Source organism: Gambusia affinis, linkage group LG20 (genome assembly GCF_019740435.1).
Source record: "Gambusia affinis linkage group LG20, SWU_Gaff_1.0, whole genome shotgun sequence".
NCBI lineage: Eukaryota > Metazoa > Chordata > Actinopteri > Cyprinodontiformes > Poeciliidae > Gambusia > Gambusia affinis.
The window spans coordinates 18,009,802-18,022,333 of NC_057887.1; the positions used below are offsets into that span (position 1 = coordinate 18,009,802).

General features: G+C 38.2%; 1 protein-coding gene across 2 annotated transcripts in view; it reads left to right on the forward strand.

Annotated features, from left to right (window-relative positions):
• The window catches only part of gpam (glycerol-3-phosphate acyltransferase, mitochondrial), a 29,522-nt gene extending 17,504 nt beyond the window's left edge, over positions 1-12,018 (forward strand). For both annotated transcript variants that reach the window (XM_044102643.1, XM_044102644.1), the window contains exons 13-21: positions 2,419-2,528; positions 3,824-3,894; positions 5,650-5,917; positions 6,006-6,157; positions 7,302-7,379; positions 7,652-7,789; positions 7,878-8,067; positions 9,214-9,272; positions 9,366-12,018. In XM_044102643.1, the coding sequence (XP_043958578.1) occupies positions 2,419-2,528; positions 3,824-3,894; positions 5,650-5,917; positions 6,006-6,157; positions 7,302-7,379; positions 7,652-7,789; positions 7,878-8,067; positions 9,214-9,272; positions 9,366-9,482 (1,183 nt within the window). In that variant the 3' untranslated portion in view covers positions 9,483-12,018. The remainder of the gene's footprint in view (positions 1-2,418; positions 2,529-3,823; positions 3,895-5,649; positions 5,918-6,005; positions 6,158-7,301; positions 7,380-7,651; positions 7,790-7,877; positions 8,068-9,213; positions 9,273-9,365) is intronic.
• Positions 12,019-12,532: the final 514 nt, after the last annotated feature.

The window sequence follows — 12,532 nt, forward strand, 5'->3', positions numbered from 1 at the left end:
GGCCGTACCGAATGTTCCTTATGACGGCTGCAGCCTCTCTTAGCATGTCTAAAATCTCCAACTCGGTTTGTTTTTTCAGAGGTTACATCACTTTAAGAAAAGGGGAAGTTAGTAGTCGCATACCAAAAGGTTTGTTTTATTCACCGAGCAGTGAGGCTTGTTGGGACATGTTGACACACACAAAAAGCTTGGATATAAATGAAGCAAAGAAATGTGAAACACAGGTTCAGTGTTTAAATGTTGTGGTAAAAAAAATGTTTGTAAAGCATCAACTTCAGATCTGAAATGTATTTTCTAGGACAGATTGCAGCTTAAACATATGAAGGTGAAACAAAGAGCATAATCTGTCACCTTTTATGGAGTTGAATTGAATGTAAAGTTCAATTTCAGACATAAACTCTGATCAGGATTCCTCAGTAATTTCATTAATTTATGCCCAACTAGGCCTGTCACGATAGCAAATTCTGCTGGACGATAAATTGTTCCAGAAGTTATTGCGATAAACGATAATATTGTTGTTTGGAGACCATTTTAAGTGATGTAATGGTAACACAAGAAAACATTCTCAAAGATCAGTAAACTTTAAATTTTTATTTATTTTTTTTCCCCCACCACGGGGTCTTTTTGTGGGCTCTAGTGTCCCTTATATCAGTGGTCCCCAACCTTTTTATTACAGCGGACCGGCCAAAGCCTTCGTAATTTTCCGCGGACCGGGGGGGTGGGGGGGACCGGGGGGGTGGGGGGGACGGGGGGGTGCATGCGCGATTGTCGAACGGGGTTTGTCGAAGGGGGGGGGTTTGCATGCGCGTTGTGAGGATCGTCGAACGGGGGGGGGGGGTGCGCGCGCTGTGAGCTGGCGCAAGACTCAACCCTCGGCATCCGGTGTACGACTTTTCAAAATAAAAGCTCCTCCAGACTCAATACATAGAACGGACATATTTCATTAGGTCTTGCGCGGCCCGGTACCAATTGGTCCACGGACCGGTACCGGTCCGCGGCCCGGTGGTTGGGGACCACTGCCTTATATGACAGTAGGCTGACAGAAAAGGGGGATGGAGAGAGGGAAAGACATGCGGCAAATGTCGTCGGATCCGGGAATTGAACCTGCGACGGCCGCGTCGAGGACTGAAGGCCTCCAAACATGGGCCGCGCTATCCCCTACGCCACCACAGAACGCCCAGTAAACTTTAAATTCTAATGAACATTTAACACTGGAGCTGGGAGACATTTTAAATATCCAAAATAAATTAACAAAACAACAAATCAAATTAATTTTGAAGTCTTTGCAAAGAAAATTGTTCTTCAAAAACTGCAAACATTTTAAAAAGTCAAACTTTTACAACACCACACTTTAGAAAAAACAACACAAATGAACTAACTCACTATTTTATCATACAGTTTATTACTATTAATAATATCTTGTGATAGCGTACTACGTTCAACAAGAGGGACAAGATAAACTAAAATGCAACAAAATTTCATGCTTGAAATGTCCTAAAAGTTACAAGAAGTCTCTAAGAAATGCTTTTGCTAAGTTTTCTTTATTTTTTATCAAATATAAGTAACTTAGGTAATTCTGACCTAAAACAAGAGAAATTTGGTCTGATTTAACGTCAGACAGCGAGGAAAAAAAAGTGTTTGTGTCTTATTATTATTATACTTAAATATCTGGTTTCAATATATTAAATGTATGTAGGCTATAAGGTTTCCCCCAGGAAACTTGCTAACCCTGGTGGTTGGATGCCAGGGCAGCCATTCATCCAACAGCCTGTCATTATTTTTAGTTAAAAATGTTTAAAGTTGACAGTGATATTTTCAAATTTGAAAATATCACTTGATAATTGTGTGTCAACACCTGAACACTAAATAGAAAGCCTTAAAAAATGTAAACATTTTAAAAAGACTTCAATAAATAAGCAACGCTAAGCCTGATGGGAGCACAAATAAAGCCTGGTGGCCCGCCAGGCTTATAATACACTGAGGGAAACCCTACTGGAATAAATATGTTTCCGTGTATGAATAAATTACACTGCAAAAACAAAAAATCTCACCAAGTAATTTTGGTTTAGTTTTAGTGCAAATATCTTATTACTCTTAAAATAAGACCAAATAACTTAAAAGCGGCTTCTAAGTAAATAATTCCTTAATATTTCTTTTAAAAAATGTACTTCTGACATGAGGAAAATGTGTTGTTATAAGTTAAATAATCTGCCAGTGGAACAAGTGCTTTTTCCATCACATTTTCAGAAAATATTTACTTAAAACAACTGTCTATATCTGGCTCTAAAGTTACCTGAAAGTTAGTTTTGTCTTATTTCAAGTGTGTTAAGAAAAACTTACCAGAAAAACTTGGTAAGATTTTGTGCTTCTGCAGTGCAGTGATTTCCTAATGTCTTGGACTGTTGCTTGTTGTTCCAGGGCTGGTGGTCAGTTTGAAGGGCAGGAAGAGGAAGTGATGGACAGAGAAGTCCCAGACGAACTCTTTAGACGACATGTCATCAACCACCTGGCCAAGCACGTCCTCTTCAGTAAGAAATTCACAAACTCCACTTAATCTACTGCAGCCTTTAGCATAGTCACTTATAGCATTTATTGAAAACATTGGAGCACATTGTTTGGTCCTATTTTATTCAGTTTCAGTGTTCAGAGTGCACAGGTCTCATTTTCATCCTTCGTTAAAGCTGCACCTTGTCCACCAATGAAACACAATCTTTCATCCTAATTGAAATCCAGCACTGCGTGGCGCAGCATCAGCCCATCAGGATCACATCACTCAGGGTGCTGTGCCCTGGGGTAACACTGCAGAGACTGGCTCTCCTCTTCTCATTCAGACGCACGCTAAAGCTCCTTTTTTTTGTAATTTATTGTTCAGCCAATTGCAGAGCAGTCAGCTGGATGGCATGTTGTTTCTAGCCAATAGGAAGAGAGGGAGGAGAGAAGCTGGAAGAATGCAGTGCCATTTTTTTTTTTTGTGTTCGTTACGCCGGAGATGAACTCTAGTAACCTAGAGTTATGTGCTTTGGTGGTGCACATATTATCTTCCTAATGTGTTTTCAGGGGAACACAAACTTTTTGATGATCTTAACATTCTGGATAGTTGAAGTAAATATTTAACCTGTCAGGTTGTTTTATGTTGTCCTCTCCAAACCAGTTGAGGCAGGTTATCTCCGGCTGTGAATCTCCATCTGCCAGAGGTTTTTTCATTTCTCAATGGGGTGCTTCCGTCAGAAACTGTCTCTGCAGGGTTTCCCCACACTGAGAAGCATTCTGAGTAATTGATGAGGACAAGTTAATTAAATTGAATTAAATAGAAATAAAGCAGCTGAAAATGTATTTTCCTTGATATTTTCCTATTTGGTTTTGCTTCTACCGCACAAACATCAAATCTTACCAAGTATTTTTAGTCTAGTTTCTAGTGAAAATATCTTCTTACACTTGCATTAAGTCAAAACTAACTTATAAGTATCTATACTTACATATAGAAGGTTATTTTAAGTAAATAATTCCTTAATATTGGTGGTGATACATTTACTTAAAACGAGACAAATTCACCATAAATGAAATAATCTGCCAATAGAACAAGACATTTTTCACAAATATTAAGGGATTATTTACTTAAAACAAGCTATTATATCTTGCTGATAAGTTACTTTTAAATGGGTTTTGTCTTAATTCAAGTTTACTAAGATATTTGCACTAGAAACTAAAATACTTGGTAAGATTTGATGTTTTTGCACTGCATGATGACGTTTTGATAATTAAACTAAAAAATGTGATTGTGTGTTATATTTTCTCATGTTTGCTGCTCATTTTCCTCTTACAGCTGCTAATAAATCATCAGCGATTATGTCAACTCACATTGTGGCCTGTCTGCTTCTGTACCGACACAGACAGGTGAGTTTCTTCCCTCTCTCTGTGTTTGTTTATCATTTCTTCCTTTTTCCTGGCACGTATCATGTCCTGTAGTGTCCTTTTCAAAAGTATTCATAACCCTGTTGCAATAATCAATTGATTGAATATTAAACTGAGCTTGATTATTTCCATTCTGTCGAGGAATATTTTGTTTACAGAGATTTCATAATCCATTTTATTTATGGTTTCGGTTGTGTGTGGTTTTTGCCTCCTTTTTAGTTTTTTGGTTGTGTTTTATTTTGAATATTTAAAATATCTTCCAGTTTCAGTGTGAAGTCTTTGGGAGCGCAAACTTCCATTATTATGCTACTACCAATACGTTACTTGAAGACAGTCTCAAAATAACATTATCATTTATCCCAATAATTACTGGAACCAGCTATTTTCCAACAAAACTTGTTGTTTTCATTTCTCTTAAATTTTTTTTAATTTACTGTATTCAGTTTCATTTTTCTGAAATGGGAAGAGAATCATCCATCCATCCATTCATTTTCTATACATCCTTTGTCCCTACTGGGGTTGGGAGGGTTGCTGGTTCCAATCCCCAGCTAACGTTCCGGGCGAGAGGCGGGGTTCACCCTGGACAGGTCGCCAGTCTGTCGCAGGAAGAGAATCTTAAATTTGTTTTTGTCAATAAGAATCTTAGAGCTCTGACTTTGCTGCAAGTCCTTCATCGTACATCTCCACCTGATTTAGATCAAGAGAGTGAAATTTATCGCATTCTTCTTTGCAGAGCAGCTGAGGCTTTGTCAGGTTTACAAAAGAGTAGATCCAGACTTTGACTGAGCCATTCCAATTAGGGCTGCACCGATTGCAACTTTTTTTTTTTTGTTGATCGTTGATCACCGATCTTTAAAAAAAACCCTGATCTGCCCGTTCCGATTTTGGCCAATACCAATTGTTTTTTGTCTGAAATGTTGCTAAATATGGCAAGAAAGTCGCTGAGTTGGCAACAGTGGAGTGAATATTGTTAACTGCAGACATGCAGACATGATCATATCAGTCAAACCTCTCTAAAGGCAGAGCAGAAGAGGACAGTGGTCGGCAGAGGTAGATAAGATCGGCTTTACAATCAAGTATCAGCCGATCACAGATTTCTCAAAATTAAGGAAATCTGCACAAATAAATCAGCCGGCTGATTAATTGGTGGCTTAACCCTTTTTGTAGCTTCAAATAATCATCCCAAATAACAAGCCAATAAAATACATTTAGGTGTATAGTTGCCTTATGAGAAAATACTACAAAGTTGCAGGGGTGTGAAAACTTTTTATTTTTTATTTTTAATTTATTTATTTATGCTTTAACATGAGTTACAGTGTAAAGACAATGCAATAGTTATACAGTTAACAGCGTACCTTTAAATACAAACATACTTGTGCTAGAACAAGCCCAATTATACCCACATATATACACCTACACGAAATACATAAAGTGGATCAAGTCAGAGAAAACATGCTGCGTTAGCAGACAGAAACAGATACATCATAAAATAAACACATAAAATAAAAAGGACCTCAGTACTAAATATATGTAAATCTCTTTCCCTCAACCCATACAAACATACACTCAAAAAAGGAGAAACAAAGAAAGAAGTACCGGTTGTTTTCTAAAAAGTGTTCTGCCTTCAATCTTTTGCACATTTGTGGCACATGCCTGCCCTCTGCAGCTTCTCTGGTGTAACTGCATAATATCTGATCACAGAAAGGTCTTTTAAAATGTTTTATTTATTCTTTTTAGGGGGTTGTTTTACCCAAACTGGTAAAGGACTTCTTCACCATGAAGGAGGAGATCCTGTCTCGGGACTTTGACCTGGGTTTTTCAGGGGAGTCTGAGGATGTGGTCATGCGTGCGCTCCACCTCCTGGAAAAATGCATCAACGTGACCGGCAGCGCCAACCGCAACGGAGAGTTCACCGTGGCAGCCTGTCAGACCGTACCCGCGCTCTTCGAGCTCAACTTTTACAGCAACGGCCTTTTCCACGTCTTCATTCCGGACGCCATCATCGGTACGATGACCCATCCGTTTCTGCTTGCGTCGCTCGGCCGCAGCTTCTACATATTTGAAGGATTTCTAAATGCTTGTTTTGTTTCCAGCCTGCAGCATCCTGTCCCTGCAGCGAGATCTCATCACGGAGTCTCCTCACCGACCCAAGGATTGCAGCAACCTTCTGCTCAGTCAGGAGCGTCTCATCCACAAGGCGGCAGGTCTCTCCCACTTCCTGACCAACGAGGTGGCAGTGGCACCAGTAAGTCCAGCACATGGATCGCATTATTGGAAATTTTGCACTTTCCAATTTAAAAAAGATGTGATTGCTCAGAGTTTCCCTCAGTGTAATTTATTTTACTCGGATGCTACATGACATGTAAAATAAAATGGATTTATATATACATAGAAAATGTGGCACATGTTTGAATTTATTTATATTTAGACACCTTGTAGATCCACATTTTATGCAGTTAAAGCTGCAAGCAGGGTTTCCCCACAGTGAATTATAAGCCTGGCGGGCCACCAGGCTTTACTTGCTCCCCCACCAGGTTTAACATTGCTTATTTATTTAAGTTTTCTTTTTATTAGACTTTATAGTTGCTGTTCAGGTACTAATCTCCCAATCTTTGAGTAACTCAAAATTATCAAGGGATATTTTCAAATTTCCTGTCAACTTTAAGCATTTTTTTAACTGAAAACACGACGGGCTGCTGGATGAATGACTGCCCAGTGCCCAACCACCAGGCTTAACAAGTTTTCTTGGGGAAACCTTGCTGTTACAATTTTATGTTATGCGTTATTTCTCCTACTGCAGAGTTTGTACTGGTGCAATTAGGTGTTTCCAGGGTGTGGAAAGTGTTTGATTTATATAAAAAGTTCTTAACATTCAAGCTGCACAGTTTTGAAATAAACGTAATTAAAAGCCTACGTTTGAAAAGCATTATTTAAAGTTGAATCCAGATATTTAAAGATAATAAGTCACGTACACATTTTTTTTCTCTCACTGTCTGAAGTTAAATCACATCAAATTTTTGTTTTTGTTTTAGGTCAGTTAGAATTACCTAAGTTATTTCTATTTGCTAAAATCAAGAAAACTTAACAAAAACATGTTTGAAACTTTCAGTGTAAGAGACATTTCAAGCATAAAATGTTATTTTATTTTAGTTAATCCTGTCCCTTTTGGAGAATGTAGAACGCTATCAGAAGATCTGAATAATAAAAGCGGTAATTCACTATTTGAAACTGTCTTCTTTACTTTATTTTCGGTATTGTTTTCATCTCATTTCTGTTGGAAAAGTTTGACTAAGTTCTTGAATTATTGTGAGAAAAGTGTATGAGTCCTGCTACAGGGGATTTGTCTTGTTTTTATTTTTACAACAACAACTCTCTTCCCCGTCCTGCAGCCCTGCCAGACTATTTACCAGGTTTTGAACGATGCAGTGACCCGACTCATCCAGTATGGGGTCCTCTACGTGGCTGAAGTAAGTTTATTGATTTAACTTTACTTCTGTTGGACAGAAATGACAATACAACAAGCGTTTTACATCATAGAAACAAAGTACAGTTAACAACAATCAGTAAATGTTAGATTATTTTCATCAAATATGTTCCAGTTACTATGAATCAAAGTCAGATTTAAGCAGGTGGGATTCAGTGTTTCAGCATCTTTGCAGTTTTCTGGAGGTTTGTTCCAGATTTGTGGTGCATGGAACCGTTTTTCCCCAATTCTCCTCGTTTTGTTTTTGTGCTTCAGGAGGACCAGGAGGAAATGAACTCCAGCCCAACCGAGGAACCCTGGCCTAAGAAGTTCTCCGAGCCGCCCTCCTGGAGAAGCGACGAAGAGGACGAAGACAGCGACTTTGGGGAGGAGCAGCGAGATCGCTACGTGAAGGTCTGCCCTCATGCAGCCGCTCAAAATGTTTCAACTTTTGAAATCACTTCCAAGAACTTCATAGATGATTATTGTTCTTCTGAATCAGGTGAGCCTGTCAGCTGAGCACCAGGAGTTCTTCATCTTCCTTCAGCGCCTGCTCAGTCCAGTGCTGGAGGCCTACAGCGGCGCCGCCGTGTTTGTTCACGGCTTGAGTCAGCCTATGCCTGAGTCCGACTTCACCCTGAGGCTCTTCAAATACCTGCTGACACGGACAGAGAGAGGCATTGCTGCTTATGGTAAGACTGCGCACATGCTCTGCCGTCTGTCCATTGAAATGCTCACTGTGTTATTGGTCATATTTACTTATTGTTCAGTGCAGGAGGGCTGTAACGACTCCTCGAATGATTCGAGTACCACGATTATTAAAGTTCCTCCAGGAAAATGTAATGAACATAATTTATGTTCATTAAATTAGGTTTTATCAACTAAGGCACCGTGTTCCGGCCGGGTGATTATTTGTGTTGCGCAGCGCTCTGAATTCCACCTGTGAGTTGTTGCTTAGCTTTAAATGCTAGCAACATAACATCAACGTTTCCAAGTTGTTTGTGAGTGAGTGAGTGAGCTAGTTAGTTACTTAGTTAGTCGTAACAATAATCGATTACTACAATATTCTTTTTCAACAGCCATACGATGCATCCTTCTGTCTTTTTCCCCACTTCATCTCCTGTTAACAAAACATTTAATCTACAACATTTTGTGGATCAAAGCGCTGAATTTGTAAACTTTCTATAAGTTTTATTTATCAAGCAAATATTCAGACCCACAAAGAGCATTTTATTAAGTGAATAGTCAACCAGTGAATGTCAACAAACAGTGGAAATAAGCTAGCGTTAGCTGCAGTTTCTCCTCTCTCATCAAAGATCACCATGTTAGTGAAGAATTTGTGAAGCCGATATATTATAATTCTACTTCAAGATAACTTTGAGCATTACAAAGACATTAAATTAGTTGTTATTTTATCGTGTAATTTGAAGTTATTAGGGATTAAAAAGTGCCTTTACTTTGTAAAGCAGAAATCTGAAAAACAAAACCTTTGCAGAGTTCTGGGTTTTAGAAACTCATTGAGTGACAGCAGGTTTCCTTTTCTAGGTATTTCCTCAGTTATTATGAGGTTGCAGGATCTCGTTGCACGTTAAGTTAATCTAGTGTGAAAGAATACATTTATTGAAGCATGAAAAGGGAATATTTGTCAAGCTTTGTTGTCAAAAAATAGACAGTTGCAGGCATAAAGTGTTATTTATTTAGCTTGTATGTTGTAGGCAAGTTTTATAAAACATAGAGTTCAAAAACCTCTGATATAAAAGTTTGAAGTCCTACAATTTTTAAAAATTAAGTTCTTTTTTGTTTGCTTGATTAACTTTATGTCTTATTTTCTTTTTCAGGTGAAAGTGCAACTCACTATCTGGTTAAGAACACGGTGAAGACATTCAAAGAGCTCGGGGTGCGCATGTTTAATGTACGCGGTTTATTCTGCAGGCTTCAGAAACTCAGAGTGAAGCTTTAACTTCTATCTCCTCTCTTTGGACGACTTTAGGTCCTGAAGGAAAGACAAGAAAACAGAAAGTCAGTTCTGGAGCTCAGCAGCACCTTTCAACCTCAGGCCAACAGGAATAAACTCCTCCAATACATCTTAAGCTTCATGCTTCTGTGACTGGGGAACCTTTAAGACCTCTCACCTTTTCAAAGGGCTTCTACTGGTTACTTCAAAACAATCCCAGGTGCTAGTCTGCGGAAAGCTTTACCAGGAAGTGCCTTCACGCATCGGCCGCTAACTCTTCGCCGTCAGCTGGAAGAGACCTGAAGTCAGTCTTCCTCCTTTTCTTTCCAGCCAGAAGAGGTACCTCCAGGAATCCCCACGTTTTTTGGTAACGTTGCCAACGTAGTTTAAATGTTTTGCCCTGGTCAAAAATTTTTAATTGTGTGTATATATAAAGAAAACAATAACATCAAAACAGCAATCTGAAAAGAAGAAAGCTACCTTTGCATAGGAAATGACAAACAGGAGAATTTTATGTTGATTCTTTCTGCTTGTATGTAAAAGCTGCTAAAATGTCTTTAGTGCACTCTAGTATCGACTATAAGGAAAATAAAAATGTAGTTTGTCTTCAAAAGCAAGTTCCTGTACATAAATCTCGGTTGTAGTGTAGAAAATGCGCACAATCTGGGGAGTCAATTAATGTTTTCATGACTGACTGAAAGACTTTTGGGCGGCTGAAAGATGGCGTCCCAGTCGCAACGTGTAAATATTCTGATATTTCTTGAGAAAAATATGTTTAAATCTCTCGGTACCACTGAGGTCAGCAGTTCTGTACAGTTTGTGGTTTCAGTTATCGAAGCATTCAGCTGCAAAATCGTTCAGATGTACAGAAATACAGAAAGTGCCTCTCAATAAGTCAGTGTCTTTGTAAAGTCCGTTTCTTTCAGTAATTTAGCTCAAAAAGTGAAATATGAATTAATTTCACACAGTAATGGTTTGTTATAAGCCAAGATCCTCAAAGTTAACAGACATAAACATCATTTAGTTTCACTTTTTCATCGAGTTACTGAAATAATCCGACTTTTCGATGATTTTCTCATTTACTGAGATGCACCTGTATTAACTGATCAGATGCAATCAGCAGTGAACCGGCTAAAGTTAAGTGCATTTAATCCACTGTTCTCGGTTCGGTTACACTTTTATCAAGACTTTTAATCATTAATAATCTTTCTGCAGCAACTGTTCAATGAATGTTACGTCACACAGCACCAGCCATCGCATCATTTAAACGCAGCCGCCTCAGAAACTCCTTAAAACTGGGATATTTCATCCAACACAGCATATTCTTCCAACGACGCATTACTGAAGGAGCTACTGTTTTCCCATCTGTTGGATATTTAGAAGAATGAGTTTGTGAAAATGTCACATGGAGAAATCATGAACCGGTCTGTGGAAGAGGGATGGCAAGAAATAAAAAGGTCATGTTTATGTTCTTGGTTGTTAAATGAAATCATTGCCACAAACACACGTTCAGCTGCCCAGTTAAATCCAGAGCATTTCTACGTTTCGCTCAAATTAGAGAGTAAAAAAAAGTCAAAACAATTAAACTTAAAGCTACACTGTATTATATCGCTGCATGTAAATGCAAAACAATCCGTTTTTCTGTTCATTGTGAAATGAAAATGTGAATATATTTGCTTTCTCTTACTAATTCAGAAATTAACAGGTTTTTGAAATTGAACAGCTGTGTAAAATATCCTCCGTGTTAGCCTGCGTGTTTGCATGTCTGCAGGCTAAGAGAGGAAAAAGTTATTTTTTTTATTATTACAGGGTCAAAGGAAGTTTAAATCATTGTTGTGGTTCTTGGTTTAAAATTTATAACGACTGGGTATTTGTGAAAACAGGCTTCATTTTTGCTGGTTACTGTTTGTTTAAATGTGTTTTCCGTGTGTGTTTGCATTTACTTTTTAGTTTGTTTTTTTTTGGTTACGTTAAAGTCAGCTCTATTGTATGTACAAATGAATTGTATCTGTAGACTTCTTACAGGAATCCTCCAGCGTGCTGAAGGACAGACCAGTATGTGACGTCGATGGAAATGTGATGCAAACTGGTGAATGTGTTTAAATGTTTATAAACTCCTTGTCGCCGTTTCTGAGCCTGCAGAAATCAAACCACCGCACACGCTGCGCTGTGCGCTTCCTCTGGTCGCCGCTAACTCTTCGGATTGAGCCGAACTCCATCTGAAAACGATATCTTACCTTAAAAACAGTGATCTGAAAGAACAGCTTATTTATTAGAGTATGTGAATGTGTGAATTTGCGTCAGAAAAGGTGAAAAGCTCGGTTTGGGTTTTTGTGTTTATGAACTGTTTCTGTGGGAGTTGATGCTACTGAAACTGCATTACCAACATCTCACGATGATGATTCTTCTTCGCTGTTAGACATGCCTGTTAATGGGGAGCAGTTGCCTTTTTTAAACTATCTGTAGTTTACTTTGGTTTTGTTTTTTCTGATTTTGTTGCATGTGAACATTTTTCATGTAGGAATCTGAAACGAAGCTGTAGATTGTAACCTTAACGGGAGAAAATCTGAGGTTTCTGTGTGAGGATCACCAGCTACGAACTGTTTTTATTTGATGTTGCTTTATTGAAGCAAAGCACAAATGGCATTATTAGGTGATGTTTTTAAATAAATTAACAATAGAATAACAATAAAGGTGTATTTTCTTTTGTCTACATGTTTTATCTTTCCTGGGTAGGATGGATAATAAAATATTTTAAATCCAGCTTTTATTGCAGTTGCAGAACACCCAGTGGAAGATTTTGGAAGAGTTAACTTTTGATTTAAATATTATTTATCAAGTCAAATTTGAATTATTTAGTGTTTTGGAAATATTCTCACATCCTTTAATTCTTCCCCAATGTGTTTTATTTTCTGCGATGGACCAACACAAAGAAGCTACAATTTAAAAACTAAATTTGAGTCAAACATTTTAAGACGTTTAAGAGAGATAAATAGGCACCTCAAATGTTAATCGGAGTTTGATGGATTAAAGATCCTAATTAATTCCTTTTAATTTCCGGTGACCGGATATACCCCTCCCCCCATCCGGTGACAGGATAAACATTCCTGGGACATCTGTTATTCTGATCGATCCAGCACATTGTTTTTAGGTACTTACCTCCGGTTTTTCTCACTAAGTCAATTGTGCTGGTGCATGTGTGT